A 20,991-nucleotide genomic window follows, 5' to 3' on the forward strand; every position below is an offset into this window, starting at 1 on the left:
TAGTTATGATAACAGATAAGTTATATATGACTTTAGACTCACAAATATAGGATAGATGATAAAATATTTCATTCAAATTTTGCTAAATTTAGTGGACTAAATATTGTTAACTATAATTCTTTCTTGATAACTCTTTTGGGGTGTGTGTGTGTGTGTGTGTGTGTGTGTGTGTGTGTGTGTATAATTAAAGTTAAAACCTTCCTTTTTATTTAGACAGAAAAGAGGAGATGATGGGAGATGTCCTTCTGTATGTTGTGAATGTTTCTCCTATTGGTTGATGAATAAAGCTGTTTTGGCCAACAGGCAGGCAGGATGTAGCCAGGCAGGAAGTATAGGCGGAGCTACCAGACTAGGAGAATTCTGGAAGAGGACCACTGGGAGTGAGTTACCAAGGAGACACTATGTAGCTGCTGAGGAAACAAGAGGTCCAGGTATCGCCTGGTAAGCCATGACCATGTGGAAGTACACAGATTAATAGAAATGGGTTAATAATTAAGAGAGAGCTAGCCAGTAAGAAGCCTGAGCCATCAGCCAAACAGTTCATAATTAATATAAGCCTCTGTGTATTTCTTTGGGACTAAATGGCTGCAGGACCAGGCAGGACAAAATGGTCCTATGAACATGAAATAAAATACAGAGCAGAGATAGGTAATAATAACATTTAAAGAGAGATGTTTTGTAAAGGTTTTTGCAAAATTACCAAACTGAAATGTTGTGTTGCATTATGAAAAGAATTGCTTGTGGGGAGCCAAGGGAGCCCTGAAGGAACATGTAAAGAGAGATGGAGTCCTGAGTGAATATATATTGTTTGACATGGGCATAGCCATGTTGAGAGCCAATGCCTCCATCCAGTAGGAATGGCAAAGTCTTCCCCATATAGGTCAGGCTTGGAAGTGGCAAAGCCTTCCTCTGCTTTCAGTGCAAAAATTGGCAGTGTATAAAAACTAGAAACTGCAGCTTCTTCCTCCCAGATGTTTACAGCCTGAAACTGCTCAGAGACCTCTTACAAGACTAGCTAACCCTCCCTCTGTGCTGTACATAACAATCACACTGAGGTCCTCAGTTGTTGAGTGTTGGATGGTGCCACCCCATCAGAGTGCACACACAATCCACCTGACTCCAGCTTTTCTGTACATGTATGTTTGTCTCTCCTTCATTCCCTCACCACGGCAAGTCAGGTTTCAAGGACCAAGCAGTGCTGGACTCAGCAATACTTATATATGATGTATACATAAAAGTACATATATATACTTTTTCAACATAAAATACACACCCAAAATAAAAGAGTTATTGTAGATGTTTGGTAAGTGCTAAAAACTGCATGCAAATAAACTGGTATTTTGTTCTTTTCCTTGGATCACTTTACTATTCTATGATATGTGACTTTGTCTTCCAGTGCATATGACTATTGAAAAGGTTTAAAGATCTCAGACCTAAATATTCGGATTATTTCTCCTCCAGTTTCTTTAGTTAAACATCTACCAACACTATTAAAATAATCCCTTATGATATTTAAGAAGGCAAACTATAAAACTTTAACAAAAGATCAAAAGATGAGATTGGGAAGTGAATTACCTGCCGGCTGACATTGGCAGGAGTGAACTGGTTCAGAATGGGTTGCAAGCCTGTCACATCAGCAGCTGTTCTGTGGTCCAACCGATATTCCATAAAAATAGTGATGGGAGTGAGTTTGTCTCTAAATTCAGATTCATCCTGAAACAAAAGAGCTTCAAGTTAAAGATGACATTAAACTAAACTGTTTTGAAGAAATCCACATTCAGAGAAGGCACAAAACCAGCCGAATTCATCACTAGAACCTTCAATTCTAACAACCTCTGAAACACTGTGGTAACTGTAGTAAGCATGAAGCGAAACTCACATGGTTGTTCAGTAAGAACTATTCATCAAGTTTTGTTTCATGTAAAATCTGACTCACAAAAATACCTATGAAGCACATTAATTGTCAACCAAAGTTCTCTGGAGAAACCACACATGTACAATAACAGCCAGCCAATAACTGACCTCTGACAGTTACAGAGAGATGTAACATTGCAGATAAAGAACCAGAGTAGTTATAGACTATCATTAGTCCTTTTTAATAGCTCTTAGCTATAAATCTAGGCATCTGGCTTGTTTCTGTGGTTGCTAGCTGAAGCTATTGGAATTCATCTGTGAGCCTGGTGGGTCTCTCACCTCCAGCAACCAAAGAACAAGATAAAGATCTGAATCCTGTAGATTTTCCTCCCTTATTAAAGATGACATCTGAACTCTACAGAATATATTACACTGTTCTTTTTTTCTCACCTAGCTGATGACCCTACTAATCTCCCTTTGTTCTGTGTCTATAAAAATACACACAGCACAGCCTAGACTCTGCTCCAGGGGAGGAGGCTTCCAGGCCATGGTCACGCACATTCCCAGAATAAGTTATGTTCTTGTCTTCTTTAAAATGGAACTGTTATTTTATGTCAGCATGGTAAGATTGGCACTCAGGCAACTACCCAACATAGAAACAAAACAACACCAACATGGCTTTAAGTTGTCCCTGTCAACTTTCCCTTCCCTTCTCATCGTAAGGGCTACCAAAACTTCAGTTTGCCAGTCCCTGCCTGCTCTACTGACACCACTGTTTTCAAGCTTTGTCTTGACATCTTGTGTGGTCACTTCTTTTATGATGTCCTATATTTATATATCCAATTTGCTGGTGCCACATTTTATATAGATCTGATAAACACTGCGTATGTCACCGAGCAGTGTATTCTTCAGTTTTGTTTCTCTTTTGGCTATCTGGAAAGGAGCTCATACATAATCTCTGATTCTCTTTCTGTCTAACACGTTAAGCCTCATCCATGTCTTCAAGATTAATCTTCACTGCAGGTTAATATGTTATCTTCGGGCAAAGATTCTTTTGTTCTAAGATTACTTGTGTTATATGGATTTGGTTTTATCATCACAAAAAATTGTTGCAATGATGATTCTTATAGATCGTGACAAGATTCACCAGTTCGGTGTTACCATACTATTTATCTTCCCAAATCTTCTTAACTACTAAAGCAACAAATGAATTTCCATCGCTCATCCCATGACTAGTTAACAAACATTAGCGGACTTCAATTAAATTTAAATCTGGGTTCCTTCTTCATGACTGAAGAAGCTTGACTCTCCTGTCTCTTAAGTCCTGACTGTCTCTTCAGCTCAGAGGATTTTCTGTTTTGTTTTTTTCTGCAGCTAAATAAAATAGTCAAGTTGTTTTCCTTCTTTATTCATGGAGAAAGTTCTCCTTCTAAATTCTTAGTGTTAGTCCACCCTAGAATGAATTCTCTTTGGTCTACTTATTGATTTGATGGTTTGAAAAACTTCATAAAATATTAGAAAGTTTCCAGCTTTACTATTCCCTTGAAGTGTGTTTATTATCAGAAATGGCTCATTCCTGAACTGGAAAATTCCATTTAAAAAAATCATGGAGGCCTTATGTTAATTTGTGTAATTTTTTTTTATGGGCACTTGGTATATGAAGGCAGGAGGATCATGAATTCAAGGTCATGCTCAGTTACAAAGCAAGTTCAAGGCCAACCGTGACAACAGGAGACACTGTCTCAAAAACAAAACTGAAAAACTATTTTCAATGAAAGTTCCATTTTTAAAATAGCAGTAAGATCACTCATATAAAGATATAAGTATATTTCATATGATGATTGTATATAGAATACAATATATATTCATTATATATAATAAGCATATATCCTAGAAAGATATGAGTGATCCTATAGCTATCGGTTTTTCTTCTTATGGTAGACGTGTTATGTGTGTCTAAGAATTTTTCTTTTTTTATCCAAGTTTCCTATATGTTGGCACATAGTTATTCAAGGAATTCTTTAAGTCTCAATTTTATCATTTTATCTATCATTATGTCCCTTTTCAATTTCAAATTTTGTGTTTGTTCCTTTTTTTCAAATTTGTTAAACATTTCATGTAAATTAAATAGCATTTAAAGTACACAAACATTTTCCCTATATTCAACTTCCATGATTCTGTTGTGACGCACAGAGTTCTCAAGATAAGCAGATATAAATAATTCTCCATTATAATTGCTTTCACCTAAAATCACATTTCTGGTGGTTTTTTTTTCCAGAAAAGTCACTTTTTCAACTTATTTTTCTTTTTTTATTTTTCTTGGCTTTTCGAGACAGCATTTCTTTGTGTAGCCCTGGCGGTCCTGAAACAAGCTCTGTAGACCACGCTGGCCTCAAACTCACAGAGATCCTCCTGCATCTGCCTCCTGAGTGCTGGGATTAAAGATGTGTGCCACCACTGCCTTAAATTATTTTTCTGATTTCCAAAGTGGTTTGAATCTTAAGTATCCACCATAAATCTATGTGGTAGAGGGAGGTGACACAATTTTCAGAAATAAGCCTAAGGATTGCAGAGATGGCTCAGGACTGGAGAGCACTGGCTGTTCTTCCAGAGGACCCAGGTTCAATTCCCAGCACCTGCATGGCAGCTCACATCTGTAACTCCTGACTATCATGGGCACCAGGCATGCACATGGTACACAGTCATATATGGAGGTGACACCCACACACATAAAACGCTCTAAAAGTAAGCCAAGTATAAGGTCTTACTCTTTGGAACATGCCTTTGAAGGGAATATAGGAAGCTGCGGCTGCTTCTCTCTCTCTTTACTTCCTAGCTGTGAAATGTGAGGTGTTTTGATTGTTGTTTTCTTTTTTTTAATATGAATCTAATGGGACTGGAGAAATGGCTCATTAAAGAGCATTTGCTGCCCTTAAAGAAGCCCTGTGTTCAGTCCCCAGTACTCACATAGCAGCTCACAGGGGATGTAACTACAGTTCCTGAGAAGTTGGTGCATCCACATGCAAGTAAAACAATCACACACGATAGATAGATAGATAGATAGATAGATAGATAGATAGATAGATAGATAGATAGACAGACAGACAGACAGATACATACATACATACATACATACATACATACATACATACATACATACATACATACATAAGATTCCTGCTTGATTGCACTTCACCTGGCTCCCAAACTGTACAACTCCTATGCAACGGCCCTGCATTCCTTCATGCTGGTGTCAAGGTGTATCTCTGTGCCAGGAACCTTCCGTGTCAGGCAAGGATCAATCAAGTCTCAAACTGCAGAAGGTCCCAGGTAAATCTCAATCTCTGCCTGATGCCTATAGTCAAAACCATCCCTGCTTTGGATGGTTTTGCCTCAAACTAGGCTCACACAGTAGTTTACAACTCAGACTTCAAATTTGGCCACTGGGGACTTCCAGTGGATTGCTTACTTTTTGGACCCTAGAGAGCCCAGCAATATTTTAAAATATGTTTTTTTCAGGACTTATTCAGAATTACCACAGTGGAAGGCTTCCTCAATCACCCATCTGATAGGGATAAACTATCTCCATTGGTCTTTAACACTGGAAAAGCCAATTTTCTCAGGTATATTTCTCTGAGCTTTGATTAAACACCCATTTACAGAAAGGAAAAGACACACACATGAAAGAGAAATAAGCGACAAGGAAAAGATAATGGTGCAGAGTGTTTCTTACCCGAAGATAGGCGACCAGCTCCTCACACTGCATCTGTCCCCCCCTGAAAACAGTCATGTTCTTGGAGTGCCCTGGGGACCTGTTATGGAGAAACAGTGCTCGTCGGATTGCTCCCTTTTGCTTGAGTTTATCCAAAAGAAGCTCCACCTGGAAGTCTATACAAACCAAAGCATTTATAACCAACACATTCCTTGGGGAAAGGTCACTGTCCTAGCAATCTAGAGTTTCCCTGGAAGCAGAGAAACTCATTTCTGAAAAGTAAATTACTTCTAAATTCATTAAAATGCTTAAGCACTGTGGTAAGACAGCAACAAATTAATTCCAGAAAAAGAATAGCTAAATAATTCACTTATCCCCCGTCCCAAAAGAATACCATACATAATTTACAGTGACAGTAATGAAACCAGGTTATCAGAAGGAAAAAAAATGACTTTTAATTTAAGCTTAGGAAGGAACATTATGGACTGAAACATAAGTAAATTAAAACTTTTACCATTGGATGAGGGGTACAGATTGGTAATAGAGTATGTGAGACCCTGGGTTCTACCCCCCTCACAATATGCATAATCACACACCACACATACAACTTAATCCAAGTGTCTTGCTGGTTTCATAAGTATTGACTAATGTGTATCTAATCATTATATTGAGTACTATGAACACTTTATATCACTTGAAATGGTGTTTCCAATGAAGCTGGCCCTTAAAGTGAAAACTATGTTCTTTTTTTTTTTTTCCCAGAGACAGGATTTCTCTCTGTAGCTTTGTAGACCAGGCTGGCCTGGAACTCTCAGAGATCAGCCTGCCTCTGCCTCCCGAGAGTGCTGGGATTAAAGGCGTTTGCATCACCATCTCCTGGCAAATATAGTGCAATTTTTGAAAACCTCAAGTCTCTTTGTAAATTTCTTTAGATGTTCAATTTCAAAAATGCAGACATATCCCCTTTCTGGTCTTGACAACTACTTTGCCCTATTCTTGCAGCAGTGAGTTCACTCCAGCACAGGCTTCTTGGGGCCATTCTCAGGTGTGAAACAGTCCCAGCAACATCCCTTGTTCCCTCATTTCCTTGAGGTCTCTACATACATCTGATCCCCCAGGGAGATCCCGCTTGCCATCCTCTGTACATTCCCACTGAGAGTAGTCAGCTCTTTTAGCATTCTTCTTGTCCACCCTATCTGCACTAGCAGAAGTCAACTGGCAAATCTGCTTTCAGAGCCACTCCCATCATTCCAGCAAAGAAGGGACACTGTCGGCTCCACAGACTGAATGTAGCAACAAAGACCTTTCTCCCTGTCTAAGGACTCAGTAGAGCATAAACAATGGGTCTCCTCCAGACCTCATTTACCTCACATCATTAACCGCTCAACATTCTAAATGCTGCCTATTCACCACTCTTACCTTCACAATGTCCAGTAACAAATACTCTGCATCTGAGCTGGCCTAGGAGCTGCTGAAGCAAGCAATCACATATAATTATGCATCATAAATGCCTTCAGCATAAAAACACAGATCACAATGATGATAACAACTATTCAAGTAACTGATGGTCTGTCCTGAAACATAAGCATTGGACCGTAGTACCATGAGCACACTAATTCTGCACAAGATACTCACTGAGCCTCTTCGGAAGAGTTCCTTTGCCATCCGCCTTTAAGCAGAACCTGACATTAAAACTGCAAGAAAAAATGTTTGCAAATGTAAATCTTACAGTCTAGTTTGCGTAGAGTATTGAATACCACCCAAATTCATTTTCTAAGGTAGCTATCCCTTGGAATCCTGGGTGCTGGGGGTTGGTTATAGGAACTAGCTGTCCACTCCCAGAGACCAAAATCAGTGGATACTGAGGGCTCTGGTAGAAAAAGGTGTTGTGTCTGCAGACAGCTGACACCCTCCGACTTTCAGTCACTCACAGAATAGTTCTGACAGTTAATATAATGGAAATAGTATGTGAACACAGCTATATTGTATTTTTAAGGAAGACAGGAAAACAGTCAGCACATAGCCAGGACAGACACAATTTTTATTGTGTATTTTTATCCGCAGTTGGTTGAATTGACAAATACAGGCGTAGAGAACTGATGATACAGAGTCTGTGCAAGAAAACACTTTCGTCTTCCTCCATGTCTTCATACTCTTCCCTGTCAGTGTGTTTGCATGTATGTGTATGTATGTATACATGCAGGGAGGAGGTCACAATTCCACTTTGGGTGTCTTCCTCTATTGTTCTCTGCCTTTTTTTTTAGACTTGGTCTCTTATTCACTGAAATAAGATGTAAAATATATTTGTCACTCTGTACCACGGTCACAATTACAAAAGCCTGAGGGCTCCTATAGAAAATGGTGTTGTCTCTCCATACACTGCTCTACGTATCCTACTTGAACCTTTTAATTTTGACTACATAGCAACACTAACTCGACACCCACAGGAAAAGCAAGTGTGGAGGAGAGCAGTAAAAACGACGCCAAAGCCTTCACAACTTGGTTGCCAGCCAATAAAACAAAAGGCTAGTGTTACATCATGTTTAACCTAATTCAATGGAAAATAAGAATTACAAGCTCTCAGTGCTTACAGTAATAACCGAGTAAGCTAGGAAAACATCCTCCTCAGACTCCTTCCTATAAAGTTTTCCCATCTGCTCATGTGTCCATTACACCCATAAGTTCTACCTAGCTTTTCTGTGTAAAAACCAGTGAAAGTATTCCTCAAGACAGGTTGCTCTTTGTGGCTCTTGTTATACATGAGTCAAGACTTTTTATTAGTTAACTTTTATATTTACTTTGACATACATGAAAATAAAAAAGTTTGTAAAATAACACAAGTCCACTTAAATAAAAGATAACTATAGGACAGTTGAATGAAAATGTAGTGAAAATTATGAAAATTGCATATGCAAGACAAAAGAGAAAGTATAATATAGAGAACTCAGTTACTGGATTTATGAAAATACATTCTGTGTGTGTGTGTGTGTGTGTGTGTTTGTAACAAACATATGACCAACAAACTATTAGAGAAAAATAATTTTTGCAACATTCACATATATGATTTCTGAGAAAAACATAAATTTTCAGAATGGCCTGTTTAGAATTAAACTAAAAGGTTTTGAGGGATGCTTACCTTCTTGTTGATGCATTTTTTACCATATATAATACATTGAACATTGCTTTCATATTAGCTTGTACTTAAATAGCTTTCCTGAAATTTGACTTCCATAACCTAATCTGTGACAAGGACATAGGCTGTGTTCACAGAAACTGCCTCAATGATATTTCAAACCTGCCACCTAACTCTGGGTTGTTGGTATGGTGACTGAACTATTAATCTTATTCACAACAACTACTAAACAAAAATCCTTACCAGGAAACTTTGAGAGATGTCCCAGGTAGCGGGCAGATTTTATTGTCTTGATTTAAAATGCTAGGGTACACTTCAAGGCCAGCATTTACAGTGACAACGGGTCTGGCTCTAGTTTTAAATTTAAAAAGAGGAGGAGGAGGAAAAAGGGAGAGAAAATGTTATTTAAAAATAGATGGATTAAATTCTCATTCACCTCAGATGCAGTTCAATGCCCATTACTGTTGGTAATGGCAACAACAATTGTACTAGCCTAATTGTAAACATAAGATGACCAACTTTTTCATTTTACCCACAACTGACCTAATTCAGTCCTGCATCCTGGCAATTGCTCTACTCCAGGCAAATGAGACAATTGGTCAACCTATCTGAATTTAGCACAATAAAGCCCTACTATTAATAACTTTAGGACACCCAAAACTAATTAGAGGGGACACAGTGAGGAATGTGAATGCCATAAACCCATCTGTGCTGACAGGCAGATTAACAGGAAAGGTCAAAAGATCTTGCAACACAAGTAGAATGCCTACAGATCACACATACAGGCAAACGCATGGCTTCTTAATGAATAGAATATTTACAGTATAGCACACACATGTTTACGGTATGCTCTTTTTTAAATATTTATTTTTATTTTTTTAATTATGGGGGGTGAGTGCAGATGCATGCAGAGGCCATAAAAGGACATCAATCCCATGGAGATGGAGTCACAGACCATCGTGAGCTGCCTGACATGGGTGCTAGGAACTGAACTTGGGTCCTCTGCAAAAGCAGTACATGCTCCTAACAGCAATGTTTAAATAATTTATTTACTTGTATTTTATGTACACTGGTATTTTGCCTGCACGCATGTCTGTGTGAGAGTGTCAGATTCCCTGGAACAGGAGTTTCCCCTGGAACAGGAGTTATGGATAGTTGTGAGCAGCCATGTGGGTGCTGGGCATTGAACCAGGGTCCTCTAGAAGAGCAGTCAGTGCTTTTAACCACCAAGCCATCTATCTCTCCAGCCCTCTAACTGCATTCTTAACTGCTGAGCCATCTCTCCAACCCACGTTCACCCGCTCAATTATTTGAGTATTTACCTCATGCAAGTGTTTCCTTATTAACAATAATTTTTAAACTAAAATATATAATGAGCATTACTATAACCTAATAAATCCAAACGGAAAGGCTATGGACTCTCAAACCTAAAACAGTTCAAATACCAACAAGATGCTCAAAAAATGTTTTGGACTATTTCAAGTTTTGGATTTTTAAGACTAAAAATGCCTAACTGGCAAATCTCTGCAAATACTTGAAAACCCATACAGCTCCAAAATCTGAAACGCTTCTGGTCTCAAGCATTTTAAACCAGAGATATTCAACTTGTAAATATAGTTTTGCAAAACTCAGGTGCACAACTCTAAGTATTATGCTAACAAACAGTGGGGTCAGGTCAATGAAGCTGCTTCAAATGATAAAGTCTAGAGCTCTGTAAGTTTATGTTCTCCATGGCTATGAAGAAGTTGATGGATCACAGTTCCTTAACAGAGCCAGTGGTAACAACCTCTTGCCAAGTTCACCCCATAACAGTGCAGGAACCTCAGCCTACTTAAGAGGCCAGCTGGTGTTCTGAGGCTGAGGAAGTGATGACACACAGAACTGAGAGCATGGCTATAGCTGAAGCATGAGAATTTATACACTATGCTATAGTTTAAATGAATGAGTTTTGGTACCTATGACATACCACATTAATGGTCATATAACGCTGAGGAGAATGTAGATCTCTATCACCTCAATTCATTTCTGTGGAATTTAAGAATAGAGCCCAGTACTACCCAAGGCAAGGACACACCCCATCTACTAGTCTTCCATTTTTGATGACTAAAAGTGAAGAAGAATGTCTCCAAGCAAAATTTAAAAGTTAATGAGGAGAAATTCTGAATGTTTTCCTTAAAATATTTTTTAAAAACTCTAACTCTCTGTTCTTTGAGACTTCCTTGAATATACACTATTTTGAAGCAAATATTGAATAGAACAAATAATTTTATCAAATTAAACTGAAATTCAAAAATGAGTACTTAAGTAAAATTTTTTTCAAATAATTCTGAATATTCTTGTATTAAGGAATATGGAACATACCTGTATAAGATAGCTCGATCCACACCAAAAGCTCCTACAACTAAGTCTTGAGAGAGTAAAAAACATGTTAAGAACAAAAATGTTTTTTAAAATATGCATTATTCTATGACATGCTTAATGTTCCCAGATTTTATTCTCAAAGCCAGGAAATTTTAAGATAATATGCACAAGGCAAAACTATGTCAAATGGTGAATAAACCATCAACATCAACTAGACTTTGGTTTGAAAACCAAACCCCAAACAAACAAACAAACAAACATTCTACATATGAGAGTAGATAGAATTCAAGCAGCAAGGACAAAATGCATTTGTTTTTATGTAAAACTGGTTCACAATTTGGATAAAATTAAGTCAGAGTTCTATCCCACAAATACCCAAGCTAAATTTGAGGAGGCTCTCTCAACACAAAAGAAATGTAAGAAAACATAAAGATAGATTGGATTTCAGGAAGATCTAAAATTTCTGTACACCTCATACAAATATGAGAAACTGGGAAATAAATTTAAGAATTAAGAAGATAGTATCTCAATATGTGAGGCACTGAACAAATTAAAAAAAAAATAAATGAATGAAAAGGGAAAAACCACTTCAAATGAGGAGAAAGATATTTTTAGTATTTACAAAAGTGAATATTCAATATGCAAAAATACTTATCCTTACTAATATCCAAAAACTACCCACTGAAATTATTACTCACCTACTATATAGACAAAACTATTATAAAATAAGAACAAGTGTGGGGAAATAAGCACACACACTGTTATTGGGTGTTTAAAAAGTTGACAAAAGCCACTTTGTGGAGGAAATAAAACTGAAAATTGGCAATGTCTATTAATGGCTTCAAAAAGGGCATGCTTCTTGGGGCTGAGGAGACAGCTCACTGGGTAAAAGTGTTTACCAGTTAAACCCGATGACCTGAATTCAGGCTGTCACAACCAGGTAAAAGCTGGACATGATACAAATGCCTACAATCCTAGCATGTTCCTACTAGGAGATGGTAGAATCCAAAGCTCCCAGGCAAGGTATGCTGCAGCATACAGACCCTGTCTCAAGTAAGGTGGAAAGGCAAGAATCAACCAGAAGGTTATACTCTGACCTCCACACACATCCTCTAATCTCCTCATATGCCCTCAGCTACACATACAAACAAGCACTACAACAGTACGTGTGCATATGTATGCACCTTCAGCCATGCATACAAAGAAGCACAGCCACAGTACACATACGCTCTCTCTCTCTCTCTCTCTCTCTCTCTCTCTCTCTCTCTCTCTCTCACACACACACACACACACACACACACACACACACACACACACACACACAAAGAGCATGCTGTTGAAATAACAAATACAGAATTTTGTCCTAAGGAAATATTTAGGGACATACAACAAAGTTATAAGTATAGGTATAAACACCAAAATATAAGGTAAAGTAAGATACACAGTTATTTGTTCCTATGGGAACATGAAATTCATGTTTTAGAATAAATGTTCCCGATATTCTAAAGAAATACACACACACACACACACACACACACACACACACACACACACACTCCATTGTATCAGTCCATAAAAATGCTCATTAAACGCTGGGTAGTGGTGGCGCATGCCTTTAATCCCAGCACTAGGGAGGCACAGGCAGGTGGATCTCTGTGAGTTCGAGGCCAGCCTGGTCTCCAGAGTGAGTGCCAGGATAGGCTCCAAAGCTACACAGAAAAACCCTGTCTTGAAAAACCAAAAAATAAATAAATAAATAAATAAATAAATAAATAAATAAATAAATATGTTCATTAAAAACAAACATCAATGGGTGCCATTCTCAAAACTTGTAATGTTCATTTGGCTTTTGTTTATTGCTTCTATAATTTTTTTCTGATACTTTAAGTGATTAGACAATGGAAAAAAGTGTGTTTCGTATTGCACACTCCCATCAAACATGACTGTGTTTTCTTCCTGTCTCTGTTGATGATGACAGTAAAGCCTTCATCAGCATTTGGACATCACATGGCATGACAGACAAGAAGAGAATAGCTAATACAGTTGGGACTGAAACAGCCAAGATCCACGCGTATTTGTAGAAAGTACCTGGATATCCATTTCTGTCTACATCTGTAGCTCCTTTCATTGAATAGCCGAAGCTTGGGGGCATGCTCTGAGCAGCCCACTGCCCCTCAAGGATCTGAGACGGCACTGAATTCAAGCCTGTCGATCTTCCATTGAAGATGTAAACAAGTCCCTTTTGATCTTCACCTCCGTATGGAGCGGCGATTGCGATATCTGTGGACAGAGGGAGCAGGTGGAGAAGATGAATGACACAGGGGAGGAGGAGGAGGGATGAATTAGGAAAGTGGGCAGGGATGGCCAGAAGAGATTCTCAGTACTAACATGATTCACACAAACCATGTTATGATAACTGTTGATTTGAAGTTCTGCAGAGTAGCAGTCTAGGGTGTCACAGGGTCATGTGCCCATAATCTCAACACTCAAGAGACTAACACAGGAGGATTCTGAGTTTGAGGTCATTCTGAGCTACAGAGTTGACATTCTCTCAACACAATAGAAAACAAAACAAAAAGTGACATTCTAATCCAAAGAGATCCAAGGAAAACTGCAAACATGATGTTAATTTGGAGGCAGAAGCCCTGGGTCTGATCTTGGACGAGAGGCTTCAGTTTTCTGAACTTAAAAAGAGTCATCTTCTATTACAGATGTGATTTACAGATCGTCTAAAATTCACCCTGGTTCTCCTTCTAATTTGTGCATTAGTTTTATTTTACAAAATTAAAATCTGGCTCATCAATTTCAAAGTTCTGACTTCTTGATGTTATTCAATTTATACTATGATGGGGGAGATCCTTCTGTGTATATGTTTGTCTTATTGATAAAAAGTATTGTTGGCCAATAGGAAAGCAAAAATGGGTGGGACTAGGAGTCAAGGAGGATTCTGGGAAATGTAGTAAAGAAGTCTTGCCATCCAGGCAGGAAGTGACATAGCAGGCAGACTCATATATAAGCAAGGACAAGAAGGAAGTCATCCTTTTTCTGTTGCCCTTCCTCCTGGTTTCTGCTCTAGAGTCGCCATGTGATCTGCCAGCAAGAGAGGGCGCCAGCGGAAGGCATCCTCGATAAGTCTTATAAAATATATAGATTTATGATAATTAATAATGAGCTAGCAGATAAGAAATTCTAGTCTTTGGCAAAGCAGCATTTGTAACAAATATAAGTCTCTGTGTATTATTTGGGACCTTAACGTGGTGGCAGGTGGAACTTGGGCAGCCTGGCGGAAAGCGCCCACATGGCAGCAGGGCTTGGGCAGCTTGGCAGAAAGACTTATTGTTACAATACTGAAACAACAAAAACATATAAAAGTTTTAATTATTTAAAACAACCCTAAATGGTACTAAATGGTCATAATGGCCACAACTAACTTGAAATTAAATGCCATATATTAATTTCTCCTTTCTCTGATGCTACCAGTCTAGACATGGATGTCTCTTTGGCTTATAATGGCTTCTCTGTACTGACCACACCAAACTGCTCTGATGTCCTCACTGTACTAAACCACCTCATGCCTCCTCAGTGATATCCCGAGATACCAAACATGCCTGGATGGCTCATTCTTTATGAGAGACCACCATGCCTGGGAATATCTCAAACACCATGGTATTCATATTCTAGTGTCCTTTTAAAAACAGTATTTCCTACACATACACACTCTATTGTATGTTGGGTTCCCTAAGAATTTTTGTGGATGATTACCCTCTTTTTTGCTTGTTTTCTTGGAGACAGGATTTCGCTATGGAGAATTTGCTCTGTAGACCAGGCTGGCCTCAAACTCAGAGATCCACCTGCCTCTGCCTTCCCAGGCACAATGAGACCAGGCCCTTTATGCTTCTACTGCCATTGCTCTCCTGGCCATGAGGGACTGCACCCCCGAAAACTGTGAGCCAGAGTAAACCCTTCCTCCCTAAATTGCTTCATATGGATGGGCTATGGTGGCGCACACCTTTAGTCTCAGCACTCAGGAGGTAGAGGCAGGCAGATCTCTGTGAGTTCAAAGACAGCCAGGACTGTTTCACAGAAAAATCCTGTTTTGAAAAACAAGCAAAAAAACAAACAAACAAAAACTTGCTTCATATCAGGTAACAGAAGCAAGTAACAAATTCACCTTTTGATGATATCTAAGTTTTCTTTTTGCTGGGGGTTTGGGAGACTGAAACAGTGGCACTCACTGTTATCAGATCTGAACAAAATTAGATTGGAGTTAGCTAACAGCACATATGAGCATAGTTACATAAACATAGCTCAGGAAATCTTCCACCAGAGACAATACTATTCACAGTTCTCTAGACCTTCAACACTTCTCTTTTTTTAATGATTTATTTTTGTTTTATGTGCATTGGTGTTTTGCATACATGCATGTCTGTGTGAGGGCACAGGGTACACCAGAACTGGAATAACAGACAGACAGATAGCTGGGAGCCGCCATGTAGGTGCTGGGGATTGAACCTGTGTCCTCTGGAAGAGCAGCCAATGCTCTTGACCACTGAGCCATCTCTTCAGTCCCCAACTGTCAACACTTCTAAGGTATTTATCTCTAAACATTAAACTTTTTTGTAAAAAAAAAAAAAAATCTTTATAAACCAGGCAGTGGTATCATGCCTTTAGTCCCAGCAGGCAGAGGCAGGTGTTTGAGGCCAACACAGTCTACAGAGTGAGTTCCAGGACAGGCCAAAAAGAAAGGAAGGAAAGAAGGAAGGAAGGAAGGAAGGAAGGAAGGAAGGAAGGAAGGAAGGAAGGAAGGAAGGAAAGAAGGAAGGAAGGAGGGAAGGAAGGGACAGGTGTCTTAGCTGTTCCACAGAGCCCAGTTACAATGCAAGGGACCCATAAGATAGAAAATCAGACACGGTTTTCCTTCTTAGCTCAGGTTTTGTTATCACTGAGTAATGATTTGGCCTGACCCACAATTGTCGTCTTTCCAGATATTGCTATGAGCTTTATTCTACAGTTGCTTCTATGTTCTTTGATCTAAAAAAAAAAAAAAAAGATTTAAGACTATTTTAGGAAGCAAAATATAACTTTAGCTAGGTGGTCACTGAAGCTGAAATCCTCTATGGTTATTCGAGCTGGTGTATGATATACTACTGTCCACAAGGCAGGAGTGGAGGCATTTCCTTTTCCTAGATAGTCAGAGTCAGCTGTACTATCGAGTTTCTCAAGTCTTTTTCTTAATAACTTTCTTTCTATTACATTATATACAGCTGATAACACAAACAAACCAACAGCTCATCTCTCCTTACTATTCTTTTACAAAAAAATCCTTCTTATTTATTTCATGTATCTAATTTTTCATCTGTTTTTCAGGTTCTGAAAAAGAGCTGTGTAGTAAAAGTCAACTATTGTTTTTAAAGGTATCTTTAAAAACTATTGAAATGGGACTACTATAAAACTACAGGCTTATGCCCTTTACAGGTCCCCATGAAAAAGCACACAACCTCTCTCCGAGGTTTCACAGCCACTATAAAGCTATAGCTATAAGAGAAATATTAGTGGAAACTCAGACTGGAGGCAGGCATTAAGTCATCATTGCTTTGACAATGAGCCTGGGAGCTTTTACATGGAGTCAAATGGACAGTAGAGGGCGCTACCGTGCAGCAGGATGCAGAGGGCTCCCTGGGAATGAAGGCTCCTTTCAGAATTTAATCAGTTGACATTCTAGCTCATGACAGTCACGTTTTGAAAATTTTTGCTCTTTTTTCAGAAGAAAAAAAAAACAACTTGTTTTTAAATTTAGTGTCAGTGATGTGCTCGCCATCTTTCCGGCGGGTAGGTTTGCCCATAAGAGGTTCTACAGATGGCATTTTTGGACTTCTTCGGGTGACAGAAAAGCACTTTGATCTTACCATTGAAACCATCCTGGTCCAAGTCTCCCAAAGGCGCTATGGCGCTTCCAAATCTGGCAAAAACCTCAAATCCGTTCAGCTTTGTAGTCTGGAAGTCTCCCAACGCTCTCTGCAAAGACACTGAGACCTGGCCCACCTCCTGGAGTTTCCCGTCAGAGCCCCGGTCCATGAATAGAGGTGCTCCAATAAACACATCTGCATAACTGAAGGAAAAGAAATGTCCTCACACACAAGATCAAAGTCCATCCAAAAGCATTTCTCTTAATTTTCTATTTTATGTGTATGCGTGTTTTGCCTGCATGTACGTCTGTGTGTGCCCGAGTGCCCTCAGATGCCAGAAAAGGGCGTTGGATCCCTAGAACTAGAATTGAGATGGTTATGAACCACCATGTGGGGGCACTGTGAATCAAACCCAAGACTTCTTCAGGGTTAGCCAGTGCTCTTTCCCGCTGAGCAGTTTTTCAGGCCACCCCCCCCCTCACCCCCTCATCAGCACACTGTTAATAAAACTATTTCCCACCCCCTTTGCAAGCCTCTTATGGCTACATAGAAGCATTGCAGATGACTCATAAAATCACATGGTCGTGTTTAAGACACCGGTTCTCAACCTATGGGTTGTGGCCCCACGGGGTCTCATATCAGATATCCTGCACATAAGATATTTACATTACAATTCTTAACAGTAGCAAAATTACAGTTATAAAGTAGCAATGAAATAACTTTATGGTTTCGGGGTCACCACACCGTGTGGAACTGTATTAAAGGGTCCAGATATTAGGAAGGTTGAGAACCACTGCTCTAGAGTTATTTTAAAGCTTAGGACCAACTCGGAGGTCTTCCCAAATTCATGATTAGTTAGTGTCAAATTCCTTTCTTAGAGTGACAGAAGATTAACAGGGAGCAGACAAAGAAACAGAAGAAATACTGTTTAGTTTTAATCAAGCATTTATAAACACAGAAGAAAATGGTTTCTGGAAACATTTTTTTTAACTTACTCATCCCCATTAATGTCCGTGGCAGCTACAGAAAATCCAAAATATGCAGCCATCTGCAGAAGAAGATGGGACAAGACATGTACATTTCATCTTACCGGAATATGTGGTTAGCATTTATATCACATAGATAGGATGATTTCTTTTTCTGTGCATTTAGCGTTTCAATCTCAATGTCTTTGTCTATTTTACTAACATGAAGACAACTGCTTAATACAGCTTTTTAATTTTTCTAGATCTATGGGAAAAAACACATTTCATGGTCTCAGCCATGAGGTTTCTCGTCCCCTCCTCCTCTCCCAAAGCCCAAACACGAAATAAGAAGGTTGCTACTCTGGATACAAAACTGGGAGGTTTTTCCCCCTCTGCTTCCTGTGAAACTTTTCCTTTATTGTTACCAACTTGTAACCTAATTCTGAGACACACAAACAAGATATACTCATTCAGAATAGCTTGTATCACACTTAACTGAAGAATTTTTATTTTGAAGTGCAACTATGAATATATCATCAATAATACACACATCTGTGTTGTGCCCTTTCTGGCATCTAATAAAACTGAAACACATAGGTCATTCTTTTCTTTTTTTCTCTTTCCTTCTCCTTTTCCTTTTCTTTTTCCCTTTGGGTTTTTGAGGCAGGGTTTCTCTGTGTAATTCTGACTGTCCTGGAACTTGCTCTGTAGACCAGGCTAGCCTCAAACTCAGAGATCCACCTGCCTCTGCCTCCTGAGTGCAGGATCAAAGGCGTTCCACCACACTCAGCTCATAGGTCATTCTTTTAGGAAACTTTAATGACATCAAGGGGAAATTTTATGCTTTTGTGTATGTACAATTTTACTTTTATTTTTAAAAAAAACCAGCAAACAAAAACCAACTATTATATGCAAGGACAAAAAAGTTTGCTAAACTAAAATATTTTGGTTAAAAACAAAGGTAAAATACCTAAAGCTAGGCAAGCAGTGCACCTTGAATCACAGCACTTGTGAGGCAGAGACAGGTAGATCACTCAGTTTAAGGCCAGCCTGGTTCCAGCACAGCTAGGGCTACAGCTAGAGAAACCCTGCTATTTATAGCATTGTATGTGTAGACTCATTAAGCCATTTCCACAAAATGCTGACTGACTAAAGACACAAACTGGAAACAAAAGAAACCAACCAACTTTCACACACACTTGCACATGAGAGAAAGCAGCAGCAAGGAGGCCCTTCGGCAGCTGGGTCAAGTTATACTGTAGATGACATCTGTATTTTCACTTCCTACATACTCTTCAGTGAATTTTTATAATGGAGGTGTGACATTTTAATAGCATACCTGTTCACCAGTAAAATTGTGTAAAGAGGACATGTTTTTCCCATCATAAATATAAACCTGTGTAGGAAAACAAAAGTAAACGAAATACAATAAAATTGACGATAGCTACAGATTTTGGCAGGGGGTGGGGGGGTGGGGGGTGTTATGAACGTGTCTGTAGGAATATATGCATGGAGGGAAGAAGGCATGTGTATTTGTGTTGTGGCCAGAGGCTGAAGTCGGTTATCTTTATCCTTTTTTGAGACAGTCACTTTCTAACCCTGGAGCTCATCCACTAGTGTGACGACAGGAGGCCCCTGTCTCTACACCCAAACCCACAGCAGCACTAGGGTTACAGTGTGATGGTCCTGCTTTTACAGGCATGTAGGAGATCCAAACAGGGGTCTTCATGCTTGTGAGGCAAGAACCCTCCCATCTTCAGACCAGCTCCCAGCCCCTGCCCCCAGATGTTGAAACACTCTTACCATTCCCAAAGTCCGTGCTGCTCTGGGAACTCCTGAAACAAAATCTGGGGGAAGAAAATAAAAACTTAATTACTCATTTTTAAGACAAACACTGGAATTTACAGATGTAGGTATTCTACCAGAGAGCTTGAAGTTTTATTAATCCAGTAGGAAACAAACTAAAGATTTTTTTTAAATAGACATTGCAAACGAGGTAACCCTCACATTTTAAATTATAAAAACGTGATTTATAAGTCATAAAAACATTACTAACAACTCAAATACGATGGGTGGTCATGGTGGTGCACACCTTTAATCCCAGCACTGAGGAGGCAGAGGCAGGCAGATTAAATTCAATGGCAGACTGGTCTACAAAGTGAGTTCAAGGACAGCCAGGACCTTACACATGCAAGTAAGACCTCAAATTGCTTGCCATTTTACTAAACAGGAATAGAAAGAGCAAGCTCTGCAGCAACTAAGAAAAGCTATATTTACAGTAATGAAAAACACCTCAAAGTAAACTGAAATGAGACTGGTGGCCGGGGCCAGAAGCATGACCTATGTGATATCCAGGATTGCTACACTCACTTCTGAACCAGGGCAAGGAGGAACAGCCGGCTCCCAGGCTTTGCCCACAAGCCACAGATCAACCTAAAAGAGGAAAAGCCTCCTCTCCACACAGACAGGTCTTGTCAGGGCCTAGAAAGGGATGGGGAAAGAGCTCCAGCCCTTCAGCCACCCTGCCAGGCAGAACTTATAGCAGAGACCAGGGGTAACTTCATCCATGTCCCGACCCATCACACACACACACACACACACACACACACACACACACACACACACACACCGGCCCCGTGCCCCTTCTGTATATTATTCCTTCTGTATATTCCATAGTAATGGTTTGCAAACTGCTGAAATTGTCTTGTGTTTCAAATGCTCATTCGAGACGCGTTAAGGATAGACCAAACTCTTCCTACCTTCAATGCCGTCACCATTGAAGTCTCCCACAGCCACAGAGTACCCTAGACAGGAATGAAAGGCGACACCATGAATCCCTCAAAGTATTTGCAGCTTCTCCTTCCTCTGGGGTAAAGAAGTCATGTGCATATGACAAGCAAATTTTAAAGGCAGTAAGTCAGTTAACTACTCAAGAAGGGGGCATCCCTGTTAGAAAACTACGGAGTGTTAAAAACAGGGTAAATCTGCAGTTTGTCCAAAGGGAACAAGGAATAACAGACTCTCTGAGTCATCAAGTCCTACTTCTGCGATGTAATTTGT

General features: G+C 39.4%; 1 protein-coding gene across 2 annotated transcripts in view; it reads right to left on the reverse strand.

Moving 5' to 3' along the window:
• The window catches only part of Itgav (integrin subunit alpha V), a 78,957-nt gene that overhangs the window by 21,072 nt on the left and 36,894 nt on the right, over window positions 1-20,991 (reverse strand). For both annotated transcript variants that reach the window (XM_027420065.2, XM_027420064.2), the window contains exons 8-18: window positions 20,691-20,735; window positions 19,735-19,778; window positions 19,271-19,327; window positions 17,962-18,014; window positions 16,967-17,169; window positions 13,149-13,340; window positions 11,061-11,106; window positions 8,943-9,050; window positions 7,202-7,260; window positions 5,588-5,742; window positions 1,576-1,713 (exon numbers count right to left, since the gene is read on the reverse strand). In XM_027420065.2, the coding sequence (XP_027275866.1) occupies window positions 1,576-1,713; window positions 5,588-5,742; window positions 7,202-7,260; window positions 8,943-9,050; window positions 11,061-11,106; window positions 13,149-13,340; window positions 16,967-17,169; window positions 17,962-18,014; window positions 19,271-19,327; window positions 19,735-19,778; window positions 20,691-20,735 (1,100 nt within the window). The remainder of the gene's footprint in view (window positions 1-1,575; window positions 1,714-5,587; window positions 5,743-7,201; window positions 7,261-8,942; window positions 9,051-11,060; window positions 11,107-13,148; window positions 13,341-16,966; window positions 17,170-17,961; window positions 18,015-19,270; window positions 19,328-19,734; window positions 19,779-20,690; window positions 20,736-20,991) is intronic.

The sequence above is a fragment of the Cricetulus griseus genome, chromosome 6 (genome assembly GCF_003668045.3).
Source record: "Cricetulus griseus strain 17A/GY chromosome 6, alternate assembly CriGri-PICRH-1.0, whole genome shotgun sequence".
Taxonomy (NCBI): Eukaryota; Metazoa; Chordata; class Mammalia; order Rodentia; family Cricetidae; genus Cricetulus; species Cricetulus griseus.